Source organism: Sinohyriopsis cumingii, chromosome 6 (genome assembly GCF_028554795.1).
Source record: "Sinohyriopsis cumingii isolate HCF-2022 chromosome 6, ASM2855479v2, whole genome shotgun sequence".
Lineage (NCBI taxonomy): Eukaryota > Metazoa > Mollusca > Bivalvia > Unionida > Unionidae > Sinohyriopsis > Sinohyriopsis cumingii.
The window spans coordinates 21,418,861-21,440,165 of record NC_142966.1 but is presented as its reverse complement, the minus strand read 5'-3'; the positions used below and the strand labels follow the sequence as shown (position 1 = coordinate 21,440,165).

The 21,305-nt window shown below is 34.7% G+C and overlaps 1 protein-coding gene across 1 annotated transcript in view; it reads left to right on the top strand.

Moving 5' to 3' along the window:
- Positions 1 to 21,305, top strand: part of LOC149796474 (uncharacterized) — a 294,892-nt gene that overhangs the window by 156,068 nt on the left and 117,519 nt on the right. The window contains exon 17 of the mRNA XM_089961179.1: positions 19,808 to 19,911. Within this exon, the coding sequence (XP_089817305.1) occupies positions 19,808 to 19,911 (104 nt within the window). The remainder of the gene's footprint in view (positions 1 to 19,807; positions 19,912 to 21,305) is intronic.

Sequence of the window (21,305 nt, the reverse complement as noted above, 5' to 3'; positions counted from 1 at the left end):
AACATTTGAAGAGAAGTTATAAATAATGTTGCATCATTCAAGCACTTACTGACTGATTGTTCAATAACCAAAGAATCAACTATATAATAAAAACATATGACACCATTGGATCTCACAAAATTCTGGTACTTGAAGTTAGAGCAAATGGAAGAACACAAAACTTATAAATCTGACCTCCAGACAAATTTCAAAATATTTCCTATGAGGTTTGAAAATAGGAATGCTGAAATAAGCATCTTTCAAATCAATTGACATAAAATAGTCTCCTTTAATAGAGTCTAAAATGGTGTCAGTAGTTTAAAATGGAAATAATCAACAAATCTGTTCTGAGATTTCAGATTTATAAGCGGTCTAAATGTCCCATTTTTCTTATGAATCAAACAAAAATAAGTTAGATATGAATTGGCCAACTATATGCTGAGCTGGTTTAATAGCCCCTCTTTTTTTAAATAGTTCATGAATCTCAATATCCACAGATTCACACTCAAATGGTGAAATTTTAATAGATTTTTGGATAAATCTTTGTTTTGGTTCTTCTGTAAATTTGGTTATGTAGCCTGACGCTATTTTAATATCCAGGGGTCATCTGTCATTTTCTCCCATTCATCTAAACATCAAGATCTTCTACCTGATATACACACACACACACACACACACACCTGACTTATTTGTGAGACCAGAATGCTTGATATTAGGGTAGCTACTGTCTTGCATAGTTCCTCCTGTTCTGCACTGTCTGACATTGGCTTACATTGTATCTGTCCTGCCTGCTTCTGGCCCCAAAAAAATCAATGGAGCCAAACAGTCCACAAGTATAAAATCTGTTAAAATTCTGATAAGGCCTCTTTTTAATTGTTGTACATGTCCTATACAGCTTTTAAGCATTTTGGGAGCTTATCCCAAAACAAACCACTCTTGGATATAGGTACCTCAGCATTACACAAAGATTGATGAGATGTTTTGAGGTCTTTGCACATAAAATATATTCTCTGAAGAGACATCTCCATAAAGGCACCCCCAAGAATTGTCAAAATTTGTATAACAGCCATCGTAATTTGAGACATTGGCAACGTTTAATGTTGCAAACCAGCTGCCAAGTTTAAAGCTGGTACAAAACCAAGCCCCACACGTTTCTGAATAGCCTGAAGAGATTTATCCCATTATTGTACAACAGCAGACAGCATTCTCCAAATTCAGCATTAGTTCTTAGTAGGATAATAAATTTGCAATTTGTAGGGACCAAGATTTTATTATCTTGAACATATTTAGACAAATTGGCCTTGTTATTTAACAACAGTAGATAGAGCAGATTGTACAGAATCATCAATAGGAGGCCAAACACTTCCTCACCATTACAAACTGAGGGAAGTCTCAACCTAGGGGAACTTATTCCTCTCTTGCATGCATTTGTTATTAAACTGGTGTGTGTTGGGGGTTGATCTCACATAATTCTACCTTGTGCTTGTGAGATTTAGACTCAAACTTTTCATTATAATCTATTTCATGAATATGAGCATCTGACTCGACAGTGCCAGCTGTGGATGTGGAGGACTTTGAAACTATATTCTATTTTAACTTTGTTCCTAGCTTCCTATCAGCTTCCTGAAGTGCAGCAAATTGTTGTTGTGTGGTCATCCCCCATTTTCTTACCTGTTTTTTTTTTTCCCATCTTCTTTTCCACATTTTGGTGGTTCCTGAATGACAACCAAATTGCCTATGTGTTGAAAACCCTGTTTGTTATTTTTAGGACAATTAGAAGTGCTTTCCAATTGCAGTTAGAGATACATTGGGCATAACACCATATGTTGACCCCAATTATGCAGTTTTCTTTGGTCAGGTAAACAAACGTTTCAACTGGTGAAAATTGTTACAAAATATTTTTTGAGCAAGAAGGCACCGCCTCATTTCAACCAGTCGTTTTAACAACTTTTTCCCTCATAGCCACAAGTCATTGTTATCTGAAAAACCTTCAAAAATATTGTTGGCCTCAGTCATAAAGACTCGAAGAGTCAGAATCATCCATGTGGGAAAAAGACCTAGCAGAAAATTACCAGCAGTTTGTAATATGGCAAAAAAGGGTACGAAAATATTTAAATTATTGTTTAAACTTCAAATTTAATCTTTGGACTTAAACATGCTTAAGTTGCAGGTATCATAACAGCTACCTGTCCATGTACACCTGTAGTGCTAAACTGAAAAAGGATGTGACATGGGCAACACTGGATTTTGTAGTGGTAAGGGAGGTCAAAGATATATTTTTCTTTCATTTCTTTGAAGTAGCAGTGCAGTTGGTGTCTGAAATGAAATGCCAGTTGAACCCTGAACAGCTTTGCTGGTATGGGGAAGAATGATACAAATCTCCTGTCTTGGCAGCATACAGTTAATTGTTTAATTTGGGACTATCTGACTTTTAAAACTTATTTTTTAAGTGCTGTAGTCATAGTGAACAAAAAGATACATCCATCTTTTAGTTATTCTCTCTGTCATTAAGTAGGCAGTCATTATGTTTTCATTCTAAGCTGTAATATGTTGAATTGCAGAACACAGATGAATGTTTTTCTCAGAAACATGGTGTTGAAATATCTTTAATCATGGTTACATGAAGGAAAGGACATTCTTATTATCTCAGTCTCATTGCAAATTGAAGTTCTTTTTCTAAATTTATAACATTTCTAAAGAAATCATGGAACCAAATTCTAGTAATATTAGAAACCTTGTCCACTACATGGCATGTTTATCAAGCTGTAGGTCATGCTCATCTGTCTTATTTAACATTAGGAAGTTGGGCAGTGCATATTAAGATAATCAGTTTATCATAATGGACGGCTGTTGTTGCAGACTTGAGAATTCAGCTTAAGGTAATCAAAGAAAGTAGCTCTTTGGTTAACAGTTTTATTTCAGTGATTGATATCCCAAGACTGAATAAACTATTTTAAATACTAGAGAGGAAAAAAGCGATACATTTAGTATAAAAGCACAAAGTGTATATGAAATGCATAAAATAATAAATTGTAGCTCATGTATTTCAATATTTATAATGAAAATTGCTTTTCAAGATAGTATAGTCATGTTTTTGATTTGAAAACATTTAGACTTGTTTCTAATCTAATTGCTTTGGGGAGTTCATTCCATAGAATAGCATTGGAATTAGCAAATGGTTTTTCAAAATTATTTATGGGAACGGTGTGTTGCAATGATCATTTGTAATTAAAGTCAGTTTAGGTCTTTGGTACTGTTTTTCTGACTCGAAATGAAACATACCATTCAAATATTGTGGACAAAGTTTGTTGTTTACTTTGAACATTAATACAGATTTCTGCAAGGCTAATCTAAATTCAGATTTCATCCATTTCAGTTTTTAGAATGGATTTCTGGATGGTTTATCAAATGGTAAATTTAGGATAATTCTTACTGCCCTTGTTTGAAGTTTGTGGATTGTTTTCATATTAGTATCAGTTTTATTTCCCCAAATTGGGTAACAGTAGAGAGATTTCTGTTACATACATTATTGTTAGATATTTAGAACAGATCTTGTGGTAACCCTCTCTTACAGTGATGCCTTTTTGTAACTTGTTTCATTTATCATACCATTAAACAGGGATTGATATTCATCCCACCAAAATAACATAAATAGGGTTTCTTTTCTTCCAATATCTACAAAATGGTTTAATGCTTACCTCTTATTTGTCTGTACTAAATATGAAAATTTAATTTGAATACAAATAACTTTAGATGAGAATCTTGCTTATATTAAATGTTCACACAGTGAAATATCTCAGTCATTCTCAGTCACATCTGTTGACTCTAGCCTCAAAAATATATTTCTCATGAAAAAAGAAATATTTTTTGGTAAGTTTAGTATTATTATGACTAGCCTTATGTTTATATAATCTGATTCTTTGAGTTAAATGATTGCTTTTTCCTCAGATGAAGTTTTCATCTGTTTTTTAATGCAATGTATGCTTCTCCCTTGATATGTCGCACACAACGGGATCCACAAATAATAGACCATACTAAAAGCGAAGGCCTGTGTTACCAAGGGACTTCCCAAAAATCCGCTAGACATCGATAAAACCATGGGGAGGGGGGTAGGAAAATTGGTTATATAATGACTGAATCTTCGTTTTACAATCACGTTGATAATAATTGTTAATAATGCGCTTTGTTCTAATGAAGTTGTTTGTGATTTTGTGTAAATTAAATTTATTTTCAAAATGTCCAACATGTGAAAGATCATTAACATTGATCCAACTGTTTTCAACAACCATCACATGTACCGAAAACATCTGTGTATTACATCACTTCTTTTTGTTTTGTTGATTAGTCTGGTTCCTGACGTGAAAATTAATATTATGGTGCCAAGTAGGGAGTGATTGTAGGAAGGAGCTGAACTAACTGTTGATACATCAGCAAACAAGAAGCCATTTTTTTTCTTCTAAAAAACTAGCAACATATATTTCGTGAGATAATTGACTACATAGAAACTCAATTTTTGTATTGTTCAGTTAGTACAATATTGATGTCATGATTTCATTAGAAGTAATACTGAAACTTCTTATCATCCTTGATGATATCTCTAAATGCCAGTTCAGGATTTCTCTGAAACTTGTTTGCCCACAATGGTCCATTTCTGTGAAATCAAGCTTTTTATTTTACGACTTTTGCTTGGTTGCCTTGGTTATTTTAAGGTAGTTTAATTAGATTATGTACACAATAACATTTATAACAGTGATTGATTGATGAACTGAAATGAGTTCACACAGCATACTATTGGGGCTGCATGTAAACTTTGCATGATTTGTAACTTTTTTTATTCCACTTCCTTTTTATTTGATTCAAAAGACATAATTAACGTGATAATACAAAGTTGGCCACTTTTTAATTTAGTGCAACAATATAACAATTACCTTGAGTCAGTTATCAAACACGGTCGGCACTTAATTAGGTTCTCAGAGATACGCTTGTGGACATAGCTGCTACAGTAGATTGACACATTTTAAATTTACAAAGTTGGCCATCTTTTAATTCATTGTAACAATATAACAATTACCTTGAGTCAGTTATCAAACATGGTCGGCACTTAATTAGGTTCTCAGAGATACGCTTGTGGACATAGCTGCTACAGTAGATTGACACATTTTACATTTAAATACATATTACATTTGTGCTGATCACAATTAAGACGAACTGAAAGATAAAGCTAAAACACAAATTTCACTTAATAAAAATTATTAAATTGGTATTTAATTATTAATGTACTACACCAGGCATATGTGACATTTTTATTGATCAAAATTTCTTTGAATATCTTTAATTACGGTGCACTATAAATGTTGTTTGGAAAGAAAATGCAAAAAATTATATGACTCATTATTAAAAAGATGTAAAGCTCCAAGCCCCCCCAGTCAGCAATGCCGATGGTTAAATGATTGAATATACAAAAAAAGGTGAAATTCAACAAATAACAATTTAATAACAGTTCTTTAGTCAAGTGATTCAAATTTTCTGGATGTCTTTAACAAGCACTTTATTAATTTTACAAAAACATTAAAAAAGTTAACATTTTAAAATTAAGATCCTTTCATTAAGTAAAACATCTTGGAAAATCTGTGAAGTAAAGCTGAATCAATATTTGATTTTCATTATAAATAACAACATCATTATCACATGTACAATCAGGGTTTTATTTCTTTAAATGTACATTTGAACTGTTCAGCGTACCTGGAAATGCTGAGAAATATAATAGTTTAAACAAAAGTAAATGTAATATTTAAATTTTGGATGAAACTTGATAATATGTCAAATGGTCTGAATCAGCCCAGCATTTGGTCTGATTAGTCCGTAATCTGGGGCCAATTATCCCATAATTTAAGATGAACAAGTCTGGTCCGAATCAGCATGTTACCATCGACGTCACTTGAGACAAAGGGCAAAGCAAGCTGTGCTAATTGCAATGACTGCTCTGCAGCCCCATGTGCTACAACAAACATGCTTAACCACATTGTCGTGAATCATATCAATACCAGATATGACTGCAGTAAATTTCTGACAAGAATGAAACCATTTGTTGATTGTGATGTTGCTTGAGGCGAAGAGGGCAAAACTAGCCCAGCTAATCAAAATGACTGCTCTGCAGCCCCATGACATAAACTTCATTAACATGCCTAATCTTTAGTAAATGTCATACTGGTCATGTATGCATTCAGTATCAGTTATTTCAGTAATGTGTCATTTTTTAGAATTTGATTCTACATCCCATTAAATGGCAATTATTCACTTTGTTTGGATCCTCGTACATCCATATTCTTGTGGAAGGTCATTATTTACAGGCCCCAGGAAGTACGTACAGCCAAATGGGTGGACATTTATGGACAAGATTAACCTACATTTGTGATCTTGTACAATCTGGAATGAATGTTGCACATGCATTCATAAACACAAAAATTTTCACTGCAAAAAAGAAACTTTCATGGCACAGTAAACACGTTCCAGTCACATTGGAAAATGAATAAATCCATCAGGTTCCATTGCTTTTATTTAAATTTGGTACTGACTTCTTTGAAGAAAATTTCTTTGTTTTTATTGTAGATTGTAATCAGCTTTCTTTGATGAAAGGTACATGTGTTATTGAAGTCACTGCTAAAGGCCAGCTTTGGAAAACCAAACAAATGCCCATTTACTGTGGCAGCAAATCAGATAATTGTATTGCATGATTGAGACTAATTTATTTCCATTTGCTTAGTATGTTTTCATAACAGTCAGTGCTTAAAAGATAATGTTTTCTTTGAAATTTCAGCAATTTATTTTATTTAGGAACATTTTTTAAAAATGAATTGGCTGTTGTTTGATTTCTTTTTCTTTCTTTTTTTTCTTCTTCTTCTTTTTTACATTTGTGGTAGCAGAGTGATTCTGCTTTCCACTCATGTGTCAAAAGTTTAACAAAGGGTCAGTGGACGATAGAGACACAGGTATCTGGTCTGATGAGAAGGATTCGTAAAGAAAATGTGGGTGTTCTGAAGGATTTAATTCTGAGTGGAAAGAAGAGGGATTTTACTTATACTCCACACACAAATGTCAGTCTACGTAAATGTGTTAATTACTAGCAAGCTTCTGAAAATCTGATAAAAGATAGATTATGAGATAATGCCTCGTCCGGTTGATCTTCGCTACCAGAAATGTCAACAACAACAAAAAAGCTCACAACATACACCTCTCATGCTAGATGTCAACATAAGCGGATATTGATATACATGTAACAATCAACTGTTAAGATGGTTTGTCAGTATGGACAAAGAAATTGTTTATGTAACAATAGATACATTTCAGTGCATTTTATATTAAGTTTGCGGCTTCCTTTCATGGGCCTCTGAATTTCTCCACTCCAAACCAGTGGTTGGACAGTGGTCCCCCTCTTATATGGCCACCCCTTCTGCACCGGGAAAGTGGCCTTATAAAACGGGTGGCCTTTCCAGAGGGGGACCAAATTTTTTGTGAGAAGTATATGTGATGTTCTTAGTAAGAAAGCTATGTACTTCAAAGCATTTAATTTCTTCATTTAATATCTTCGTTTAAATATAACTTTAATTATTAAAAAGGTTCTTCTTATTATAATAAAAGACTTATTTCAACTGAATATATGTTGATAGTTCTTATTCTTGACATAAGCGTGATACGTGAGTAGGTATTGTTGTCATGCACATTGCAGAACCATTCCAAAACGTCATTTCAATCTTGGTACATACATAATTTTCTTTCCATTTTCTCTATTTTCCTGCTGCTGCTGAATAATCTCCTTATCAGTTACAACATTGATTATTCAAGTCTTTTCAACATACAATTGTTTTATTTGAGTCTTTTCTACATACAATTGTTCAGCAAGTCCCCTCTCCCCACCTCAAGTAGAATAACCGACTTTCTTCTACAATAGTAGTCTCCGATTACGTGATGACATCTTAATATTTGGTAATGATTTATTTGGATGTTGTTAACTGTATGATATTTAATTATACATTATTTGTAAAAGAAGCGATAAATGTGTCGTCATGTGATTTTTCAGTTTTTGTCAGGTACTTTGTTTTGTTCAAGCTTAATTTCTGTGTGTGTGTGTTAATGCACAAAATCTACTTTTAGCCTATGCTGACCCTGTTATGATGACAATTACGTCTGGCTGTAATCATCAAAGAGAAGAATTCGACAGATGTGTGAAGCCCAAAACTCTATCATAACACCATTAAGCCCATTTCCTGTAAACGTTGGCTTTTATAGACAATGATACAATTTTAATCCTACTGTTACATGTACTTTAGTCAACACTTCTTTCAATAACTGAAACTCAACATTGGAAGACATGTATCGACGGTAGAGATAATCTGATTACTTACCTTATATCATGATATGATTTAATTAGAGGTTCTGTATACATTTGAAAAACAAAGTGGCTGCTCGTGAGGGGAACATTTTACATTTTTGTACTAATTTGCTGGCCGCTGGTCGTTAGAGAGGTGGCTGTTCTTGAGGGGTACTTTTGAATACAAAAACTCATTGGTGCCAAGGGATTCTGGCTGTAAGAAGCAGGTGGCCGTTGGTCAGAGGGGGACTACTGTATATACAAGTTTAAACAGCCAACAATGTCGCCAATAAAAAAATTGCCAGATGGTATATTTTGCTGCCAATAAGGAAAATAGTTTGTGACATTGGTGAAGCCCTACGTGATCCTAGAATAAACTTTTTACACTTTATTTTTCTTACTTTTAAGAAGAAGAAAATATTGTTTTTGTGTACAAGAAAAATACATATAAAATTTCAGGAGCCACACGATGATTGTCTTGTATTATTCTTGCGCCATCTCTTCCCCAAAATGATAATACACTTTTTACATTTTTTAAAATACTTTTAAGAGGGATTTTGTTTTTCGTGTGTGAGAAAAATATATGTATATAAAATATCGGGAGCCATGCCATGACCATGTTATATCCAAATTCATGTTATAATGGAGCATGCTCTAGCGGGGTCACATTGTACCAGTATTGTTTACCACCAATATTATCATAATACTAAAAATAATAATGTAAACATTTTGTGGCTCATTCATGTCTGTAATTATGAAAATTAAGGTGTAGTTCCTTTTTTTTTAACATCTATGTATACATTTGTCTAAACATAAATTTCTTTACATTTCAGTTGTAATTTATTTCATTTTATTCTACTGGATTTTTTTATATTATACTTTGGTCAAGAATGATAAGTTGTACATTCTTGAGCTAAGCGCACATGCAATTAAATTTTTGGGGGAACTTGAAGAGTGTTATTACATAAATATGTCACCCATTATATATATTTTTCTTTACAAGCCCAACACCCCCATTGTATCAATATTATTAATTTATTTAACACAAGTCAGATAAAGGGCACAGAAATACGTTCAAATTTTATGTCATTTTAGAATAGATTGAACATGTCAGCTGGAGACCGCACTTTGTTTGGAAATGGCACAGCCTCATGGCATGATGTTTACATGTGCGTGAATGCATCAACAGACATCACAATCAGTCAAAAAATTAAAGCATCTCTGTATCACAACAGAAATTTTCTTTTCTGCAACTAAAAATGCAAATGATAGATTAACTGATTAATGTTCTTACATTCACTGTTGAAAATAGCAGATAATTAATCATCTCAGCCACAATGTTATTGTGCTGCATCAGGAGGAGCTACAAAATTTGGTTTGTAGATTCACAAAAACTTGCAAAGGCAATATTGTACATGTCGATAATCATAAAAGCTGACAAATGAAATATTTTCTGACAAAAATTGAAACTTTCATTGTTATTTCTTTTCAAAATAAAAATGAAATAAAACTTCAAAAAAGTGTTTATTCCCCTTCATAGTGTAAAGTTAAACAAATTATTACAACATTGTAAAAATGTTACATATTTATTATCTTTGTAAAATTGACACTATTTGTTGTACATGCTGTTCTGATCAATGCACAGATGTGTAATTTTTTAATATTAGAGACACTTTGAGCAAAAACGTTGTTATTTGCTTGCCTTTATCTTTGTTGGGAACCTTGAAGACCACTGATAACTTGGTTTGTTTAGGACATCTTCATATGCACTCTCTACAGTTCCTCCACATTGCAAGGTGAAAACCACACATAGATTCTCTGTCAACACCAGTCCTGCTAGGACCAGAATTTATCCACCATTTGCACAGTTGGGGTGTACATTTAGAGCCAGAGAGTGTAATTTTTCACGTTTCTTGATCTTAGATCAAAGTGTCTCTCCACATCAACTACCTAGAAAGCAATATTTTCAGCATTGCAAGGGTGCATCAGCAGAATAAGGGGTTGATGTGTCATGACCTCCTCAGACAACGCATCCATCATAGCATATATCTGATGTCATGGAGGCACAAATTCCCCTTCTCTTTGCAGGGAGGCATGGAACCTCTTTTATCTGGGCAGCCTCAGAGGATGTCACAGCCCATGTTTGCTGCATTACGGGCAAGATAAACATATTTTAGTTGACAACCTGTCCAGAATAGGCCGAGCTGTCCACATAGATTGGTCTCTTCACCACTCAGTAGCAGAGTCCCTGTTCACACTCTCTGGAAAGCCCCCTTGGTGGACCTGTTTTTGACCCGGCTCAACAACTAACTTCCCTTTTATATCTCCCCTGTCCTGAAGCAGAGAGTATGGGCAGTAGATACCTTCAGTTTCCAGTGGTTTGCCTATTCACATATGACTTCCCACTATTTCAACTGCTACCACAAGTTCTGCAAAAAGTCCAAACTTCCACTGCTCAGATCATTCTCATCACCCCACTGTGTCCCCAGCGATCATGGTTCAAAGATCTCTTTGACATGTTCATTGATTGACCCAGAATTCTGCCTCACAAGAGGGATCTACTGTCAAAACACCAGGGATCCTTCCTCCATGACAGCCCACACATTCTCCACATTCATGTCTGTCTCAATCTCTCTGCCAGAGCAAGTTTTTTTGGCCAAGTTGCCAGTTGCATCATTCAGGCCAGGAAAGCTTCTACATCCAAGATCAATGATGCCAAGTGGAGAATCTTCTGTGATTGGTGCAGTAGAAACACAATGATATTATTTGCCCTTCTGTAATTTGCGTTGCTAATTTCCATTTGTTTCTTTTTGAGTGCAAGAGATGTTCAGTATGCACTATCAAGGGCTCTTGAGCTGCCATCTTCAACACACTGAAATTCACTCAAGGCATGGAAATTGGTTCAGATTCGCACCTTGCCGATCTTATTAAGAATTTTGAGCTCCAAAGACCTGTCACCTGCTCTCTCTCTTACATGTAGATGGAATCTATCTTGTGTTTTAAGCCCTCAACCAAAACCCCATATGAACATCAAGTGAAGCTTCCTTTCAAGATCTCACTCAAAGCTGCTCCTACTCTCCCTTACTTCTGACAGATGAAGAAGTGAAATTCATGCCATGTCTATTGACACAGGCTGTATTGTACTTGATGGGAATTGTGCTTCCATTTCCCTTTGTTGACAGCCATGATATCTTGCTAAAATTCAATTACCTTTGATAGCTCCCTACCTATAGAGATCTGCAGTCTTAGTGAAATCAGTGTCAGGGATGATGTAGATAGACTCTTATGCTCCATGCATGCTTCCAGCTTCTATCTTGATGCCACCAAAGAAAAAAGCAGTAGTAGAAAACATCTCATCCTCCCTCTTATGTTCTCCATAGACAGCTTGGCTGCCACTATCTCCTAATGGATTGTCACCACACTCAAAAGAGCACACCAGTCCCTCACTGATCAAAACCTCATTTATGAAACTACAAGCCCATGAGGTTTGAGCTGTTGCTACTTCATTGGCACAAATCAATCATTCCTCCTTGGAGGATGTCATGAAGTCAGCTTTTCGGCATTCCTATACTACTATACTAGCTTTTCCTCCTTTTACTTCCACTCATTAGCACAAGAGTGCAGGCATTTTTTCTCTAGGGCTCATTGTTACAGCACAACATGTGGGTCAGAGAGACATCAACCTTTTATAGATGGACCTCTCCCTCTGTGCATTTCAGTTTCTGTTTTTGATCAGTTTGACGAGAGCATTAGTCAACCCACCTGACAAATTCATCTATTCAGTTGTGACAGGATAAGTAATTGCTGCTATTAAAATGTAGTTTTTGTGGGGGTAAAACTAATTTTAATTTTGTATTTCTTACCCATTGCTATTGCTGAATGCCCTCCTTCCATCCTTCTCACATGTCTTGCATAATCATCATATGTGGAAAAAAAAACTGGCTATGAAGTAGTGACAGGCAAGTATTGCATAATTAAAATTAGTTTTACCCTTCCCAAATTGAACTACATATTTATTGCAAATTAACTGAACATCCCTGTCTCGACTTTAAATCTTGAGTACTAAGGAAAGTTGGGGTTTCTACCCCACTTTGACAATTTTTGTTTGAACTGTACTTGCTGCAGTGATTAAAAAAAAATTGTTTTCGAATGTCAGAACAAGTATACCTTTCATCCTCCTTTAAAAGGGCTACAAATTTAAGTTAATTTTGTAAGAGATAGCATACCCAATATGAAAATGATAGTCACAGCAAGTACAGTTGTAACAAAAAAATTTGAAAAGAGGTAGAAACCCCATTTTCCCTTATTACTACAATATACTTTGTTTCTTGTAGTGTATTTTGTTACTATAATTAAGCATTAGATAGAATACGAAAATGAACATATAATAAAAAGGTTACTGCATTTGTATGGGAAAATATGAACTCGTTTTGTCGGATGGATATACATCTGAAAAACTTGTTCATATTTTCCCATACAAATACAGTAACCTATAAATATGAATTGTGTGAGAAATGATTTAATACATGCATTATAAGAAATACAAGATACATGAGTATATGATTTGTCTCTCTCTCACTCACTCTCTCCCTTTCTCTCAAACATGCCACTATTCATTATTATAAATATTCTGCGACATCAAATTCAAAAATAAAATAACATCAATACCTAATTTCAATATTTTAAAAATATTTGTCTCTCTCTCTGTGGGAGCTACTCATGGGCTAGAATCTGAATGTAAAAGACTAATTCTCAATCAGTGCTAGGCTGATCCCAGCATTACAGTGTATTCTGGGTTGATTCCAGCTCATGTAGAATTGGTGCTAGGCTTATCCCAGCTCAATGTAAAAGACTGATTCCCAATCTGTGCTTGGCTGATCTCAGCATTACAGTGTATTCTGGGCTGATCCCAGCTCAAGTAAAATCTGTGCTAGGCTGATCCCAGCATTCAGGTGTATTCTGGGCTGATCTCAGCTTAAGTATACTATGTGATGTGCTGATCCCAGCATGCTAATGTATTCTGGGCTGATCCCATCTTAACTAAATATTTGCCAGGCTGATCCCTGCATAAGAGTGTATTCTGAGTTGATACTAGATTCGTGGAATAGAGCTAGGCTGATCCTAGCATGAAGAAAACATTCTTATATTTTTCCTATTTGAAACTGTGAAGGAAATGTATTTAAAGGGCATGACATTTATGTTATTAGCATAGCTGATGAATATCTGATTGGGGAAAAATGCGGCTGATTGAATATAAAAGACTGATTCCTAATCAGTGCTTGGCTGATCCAAGCATTACAGTGTATTCTGGGCTGAGGGCTGATGCCAGCTCAGTGTAAAAGACTGATTCCCTATCAGTGCTAGGCTGATCCCAGCATTCTAGTGTATTCTGGGCTGATCCCAGATCCAGTAAAATTGGTGCTCGGCTCATCCCAGCATTCGAGTACCTTATATTCTGGGCTGATCCCATCTTCAAGTAAATCTATGCTAGGCTGATCTCAGCATTACAGTGCATTCTGGGTTGATCCCAGCTCAAGGATAATTGGTGCTTGGCTGATCCCAGCATTATAGTATAATCTGGACTGATCCCCAGTTTCTGTGGACCATGCTAGGCTGATCCCAGCGTAAGTTATATTTTATAGGCTGACACCAGCATCCAGGTATATTCTGGGCTGATCCCATCTTCAGGTAAATCTATGCTAGGCTGATCCCGTCATTATTGTGTATTCTGGGCTGATCCCAGCTCAAGGATAATTGTTGATAGTCTGATCCCAGCATCAAAGTGTAATCTGGGCTGATCCCAGCATGCGTGGACTGTGCTAGAGTGACAGACCTGCCAACTCTTATGATTTTTGCCCTAAGTCTTACGAAAATTGCCATAAAAATATGGACTTACTGCATACTAGCATAAACTACGGAAAAATGATCATTGCCCAAAATTCTGGATAATTGGTTGATCCGTATTTTATTTGGATCCGGGTTTCATCTTAGAATTAATGAAATTAGTCAGGGAACCAGACTATCTTTACAGCAGCACCACAGACGCTTTGAACTGCACCTGTTTATTCATGCGAAGCATCTGTATGATCAAATTTTTTATTACAGAATTTTTTTTAATGGCATCTAAAAACGATGCATGTTAAGGGGGAAGGGGCCAGTTTTTATGTACAAATTTAATGCCGCATTCAGCAACCTAGTATAAAAAATATAAAAAATCAAAGTGAGGTCAAAAAGGTCCATATTTTTGGATACCTATATTAATACAAAGCATAAGAATATTATGCACTTGACCACAGACTTCAATGGCAGATCATAGCAGAAGCAGTTTATGCAAACCAACCCGAAATTTCTACCTGCAATTTTCATGTCCGAATGTCAGCTTTGACATCATGTGATGCTCATAGTGCAAACACAGGCCCTTTTCCAAGATGACATTTCTGCAAAACAGTGAGTACTAAACAGGCTGATGCAGCTGGAAATAGTTGTCATCCAAGCCATTTTTTAGATATTCTACTTGTGCCAAACCCATGCGTTTACTGCTATGGGAGGCTAGCTCTTCTTCCTAATCAACTATGTTTATTGGTATTTCGCTATCAACATACTGCAAAGTGACCATGGAAGGTGTACATGCCTGACATCAATCTCAAGAACAACACAAGCCCAAAACATCTAGTTCACAAATATATCCAATATCTTTAAATAGTAAACAGTAATAGCTGAAAAAGTCACACCATAGCTTTAAGTTAAGAAGTTTGCCAGGGGGCCACTTTATGAAACTGTACCGTGCCACCTTAAGACAAAAGGGAAAATAAGCTTCTAGAAAAATGTTAACAATCAACACAGAAGAATAAAAAGGAGTATTCAGATTCTTGTGAATAAAAGCTGGAAAGGACATAATTATGTTTATTGGACATCACATGCCAATTTGAGTATGTCTCATGGCAGGAGGTATGATTGCTGTTGTTATGTGAAATGGAAAAGAGAGGTAGGAACAAGCCATTGAGCTGCTTAGGGTTTAGAACTTGGCGTTTGTGCAGCTGTACTAGTCTAGTGGTAAATAAAGTCTATGTGTACTTTACAAACTTTTAAGTTGAACATAATGTTTATCGTTGATGCATCAAACTTTTAATTGTTTTCCAGCTTTACACTAGCAGTTATTGATATTTTGTTACACCTTAATGAAGACTGGTCAATCTTAAGGAAAAAAAATAAACTGCCTTACTGAGATGGACTCGTCACAGTTAGCAGGTCTGGACAGATCCCAGTTCAAGTAAAATCTGTGCTGGGCTGATCCCAGCATGCTAATGTATTTTGGGCTAATCCCATCTTAACTAAATCTATGCTAGGCTGATCCCCACATAAGAGTGTATTGTGGGTTGATCCAGATTGGTAGAATAGAGCTAGGCTTATCCCAGAATGAAATACAGGATACATGAGTATATGCATTCATCCGTCTCTCTCTCTCACTCACTCTCTCCCTTTCTCTCAGACATGGCACTATTCATTATTACCAATATTCTACAATATCAAATTCATAAATAAAATAACATCAATACCTCATTTCAATATTTTAAAAATATGTCTCTCTCTCTGTGGGGGCTACTCATGGGCTAGAATCTAAATGTAAAAGACTGATTCCCAGTCAGTGCTAAGACTGATCCCATCACTACAGTGTATTCTGGGCTGATTGCAGCTCAAGTAGAATTGGTGCTAAGCTGATCTCAGCATTACAGTGTATTCTGGGCTACTCCCAGCTCAAGTAAAATCAGTGCTAGGCAGATACCAGCATTAACGTGTACTCAGGCCTCATCCCAGCTTAAGCAGGCTGTGCTAGGCTGATCCCAGCATGCTAATGTATTCTGGGCTGATCCCATCTTAACTAAATCTATGCTAGGCTGATCTCTGCATAAGAGTGGATTCTGGGTTGATCCCAGATTCGTGGAATAGAGCTAGGCTGATCCCAGCATGAAGAGAATAGTCTTATTTTTTTTTTCTTTTTAAAATTGTGAAAGAAATTATTTAATGGACATGACCTTTACCTTATTAGTATAGCTTATAAGTATCCAGTTGTGGAAAAATGACAAACTGAATTTGATATTAAAAAATATCAAATAAGAGCACCAGAGAGAATGCCAGTTTATAATGTGAAAATCCATTTGGAAGGACTGGTGCCCAAAGCATGATACTAAATGTATGTACACAACTGTTCCTGAGCAGAAAGGAGTCTGTTAGAGTGAACTCTGATGTAGCGCATATAACATGATGAAGCTAAATAATGGGTGAATAAATTATTGTAATTGCCTCACTCTATTTAAATTATTACAAGGTTGTTTGTACCTTTTAGCATCTGTGACAGATAGAAAACCATTCCTTTAATCTTTCACCTTTCACTCAAAGTTAGATTTACTGCCCACATTCTGTTATGCCTGCTGCAGAAACGATATCTCTTGATTACACAAACAAGTCAGGTGTCTTTTTGCAATTCTTAATTTTACCTTGTTTAAAATTGTAATATATATTACATATTTTATTTTACTGTATGCAATGTATTTTGTTAATATAAAACCAGACACATTAGCTGTTACAATCATGAAACTGAAACTTAAGTGTTGTGTTGTATATACCTCACCATATTTATTTCCATGCACTATAGTCATTGCTGTTATTGAAAAAGTTATTTAGACACCAATATAAATTTAATTTATCCCTTCTCTCTATCCCTTATTAATTATAAAAAAGAAAAGTATGATGTTAGTTTAGTTGTATACTTCTGTGCATTTTTTTAAACCAAATTTTTAAAATTGTAAAAGCCACCATTCTACATTTACATTCACTGAAGCAACTAGAAATGTGTTCTTGGAAACAATAATTATATTACTGCTGATTAAATAAGGTTCTTTTTAAACCTTGTTGTCTTAGGGGTTAGTGACAATCAAGCATGAAATCAGGCTTTTGAGGTGTAATATTTAGAATATTCAACGATTATAATGGCTTTCGATATAGGAAGTGCATGATTCATTCATGTCATGATTGAGGGACTTGCAATAATGTATCAACTTTCTTGTGAAATTAACAAGATATTAGCTATAATGATTTAAAATTATATGTGACATTAAATAAATGAAAAATAATGAAACATATTTCATTACGAGAATATCCTAAATTTTAATGCAATAAACGAGCACTGTTGATTATTGGAGTTGATTGGAATTCATTATTCTGTGTGTCTAATGGTCATTCCTTGTTCTGAAAAATAGATGTTTATTCGAGAACTGCATTTGCATATTTCTTTGTGCTGATTAGTATTGCAGCTGACAAGTAAATGCTATTTAAATATAGAGAATCAGTATATTTGAGAAACTGGTGATACTTGGTTATATCTTTCACTGAAATGACAGATATGAGCTACAGAAGTAAACACAGCAGTAAGTTATTTATAATCTGGACTAGTTCAAAGAATGGCATATTCCCATGTAATTTATTATAAAAAATCTTTCAACTTTACTATTAAAATTTTCAAGCAACTTCACATCGCAACCACATGATGCAGAGCACATGTTTACAAATGGTGGACATACTGTTACATACAACTGTCTAGTGTAGATTTAACTGCGCAGATGTTTTAATCCTGCAGATAAACTAATGATTTGGTTCATAATTATTTTCTTGATTCATTCTCGAAGCCATATAAGTGATAAGTGTTTTTTTTTTAATTATATACCAGACTTTCTCCAGATGTTATGTATATTTTGTTTTTTTTGTGTGCTTGACCTTTGACCATGATTGAAATAGAGTTTTTGGGGTACCTGACTTTTATTATATTTTTTCAAGGCCTAACCTTTACCTCATGCAAGCATCTTTAGACGCCTCTACTTCATTTGCATGGAAGTGCCTTTTGACGCCTCTACTCCATTCGCATGGAAGTGCCTTTTGACGCCTGCTGTAAACATCAGCCATTTTAAGCCAGTTTTTCATAGCGCCACCTTCGGGAAACCACCCTATTAGATACTACATTCATTTCTGCGATTGACAATTACGTCAGATCACGTGGTCACTTCATGCATTGGTCGATATTTGCTATTTAAAGTAACTGGGTCATAATCTCCACTTTCCAAAATAGAGTATCTAATAGGGGGTTTTCCTCGAAGGTGGTGCTATGAAAACCGGCTTAAAATGGCTGATGTTTACAACAGCGTCAAAAAGCGCTTCCATGCAAATGGAGTAGAAGCGTCAAAAGGCGCTTCCATGCGAATGGAGTAGAGGTGTCTAAAGGCGCTTGCATGATGTAAAGGGTTAAGGACTTGTTCAAAGACATACTGGATTGTATCACTGTAGTACATCAATACATTCAAGACTATTGATATATCAACGCAAGACAATTGGTACATAAAACATTTGGAATTCGTTTTAAACATACTAAACTTTTGGACTTGTATTAGGACATTTAGGATTATTTGGGATTTATTTCACAGTACTCTAAGTTCTTCTTAAATTGTAAAGTTGTATTCAAGATAAATAAATTATTTTTTGATTTTACTTAACAAAGGTTTGTTTGTTACTGTTTTATAAATTAATACCATATAGTTGTAACACAAAATTGAAGCTTAAAAGATTAAACTCACTCTTCAGCACAACACACACACACACACACTCACCTTTCATAAATTCACCTCACTTTAATAGGCTTATCAATAAATATCAGCAGCTTAACAGAGCAGCAGGATTGGGTTGACCTAATCTTTTCTTTTTGGCCATTCAAGTGACTTATGTACCTATGCAAAAACATTTTGACTAGACTTTGTATTTAGTTGCATTCCAATAAACAAGTTGATAGTAAGCACTCTGGTATTGATCTTATTGACTCTGGTTTATTGTTCTTTCGGCTTGTCAGCATAATGTCAACAAGTATGAATGGATATTTCTTCCATGTTTGTGGATATATTGGAAGAATACCTTGAAAATGTTAAAATTCAGTAACTTAGGATTTTGGGGGGGCTGATAATATTAATTATAGATTTAACCAAACAAAGCTATGGGTATGTCTTAACATAGTCTGATTTTTTTTCCATGAATCAACTGAGGTCCAAGGCCATGCCAAACAGTTGTGAACTGTACTTACAGGTATCTTGTGGACATGTTTAAACTCACACATATAAGAAAATATTACCAAATTTTGCAAGGTGGAAGTTCTCAAAGGTATCTGGGATGGTTTCAGTACTCATCAATTAAAACTAATACCAGGACCAAATAAAATGGACTTCCTGAATTTGTGAGAATTCTCTCTGTTCTGTGAGATTTGTTTTGCAAGTTTTTGAAAGTAATATTCTGGTAACACACATCACAGAATGGTTTTCATGCAAATTGTATATGTAGTTTATCATTTGTTCTGTTCCTTTTAATTACAAGTTTTTAATGAGATTTATGCATTTGTATTTGATCTGATGTTTAATATGATTTCAGAGAGACCTTAATAATTTGAATTCTGACTTGTCTGCAAAATGTGAAGAAGTGCAAGTTTTGGCTGAAAAACTGATGCAAATAACAGAAGAGTTTGAGAAAGAGAGGTACAATATTAGTACTGCTAGCCTATAAGATGACACTTTTTGACCAGAAAATCTTAGCTTCATCTAATACTCCAAATCAACTTATATATGGATACATAATCCATCCAAATCACTTTATAGTATTTTTCATGTGAAAAAAATTCTCCAAAAGTGTGAAAAATAATGTGTAAAAAATATTTCATTTTGGGAGAGATCGTGTGTGAAAAAATATAGGATCCCACATTGAGTATTTTAAACAATTACATGATGATCAGTATTAAAAAGTAACATACATCAGATGTAATTGCGCTAAGGAAGTATACACCAGTAATTTACGTTGTTTATTTTTTGTTTACATATATGTGTGTAGAATTGTATAGGTGTCAACTTTTATGGTTTACCCGTAATTTGTACATTTCTTTTTTCCTTTTTTGTCAGTGGACGGCTATACAACCGTTTTGTACGTTTTTTTTGTAAAAAATTTTTTTAATGTAAATTATTTTTTTTGTTTTGTGGGCATCCGGGACTCTTGGCATAATTTTTTTAGCACGAGAATTCAATGAGACTATGGTGTCCCTGAAACAACCAATCAAATCATACTCAAAACCACGCTTTTCCTTTGATGAAAGGAGTTTCATTCATGGTTCAACTCCAGTGTGTGAAGATGTTGTCGTTTATTGCTCGGAGATAAGACGCTCACTCGGATTTCTATTATTGACTAACTACCTATGTAGTAAGTATGTTTTCTTATTTTATACATTATTATTTTATTATTTATACTTATTACTATCAAATGCATAAAGTTTGCATAAATTTTCATACTTTACATAGTGTGGCAATCATGTTGGTGTAACTGTAATTTGTCCAACTTTTTTGTTTGGAGATAAAGTCGATTTATTAAAAATTTTAACAATATACTAATTAAAAATAAATGTTCTACTGATTTTAGCACCAGCATTTTATCATGCTGTTATAATTTTGAGTTAAGTTTGTCAGATAGGTAATGCAAACAGGAAGATGCATTGCCATAATGACGGACATAGTACTGATACTGAGTGACTCGAAAATATGTAACACTGCCAATTTATATCAAGTTTGTGACCAAAATTAGCACACCATATAACAAATGAGGTATAAACTTTCGGACTGCTTCTTTGTAAAAAAATGTATTTCTAGGTTTCAATTTTTGGATAGCTCCTGGCATAATATCTTGGTTCTTATGGAGACAAATATAAATTCCTAACATATTTGTAATCGGAAGATCTTCCTCTATCACATGTCAAATCTAAATTTTTTTATAATATTTCTCATCTAGTTGAAATATTCCATCCATCAAATGGCTGAGCCTAACTCAAAGAAACGCAAGCTTGAAGACATTGACCGAGGTCATGGCAAGTTTCAGGCTGATTGGATTA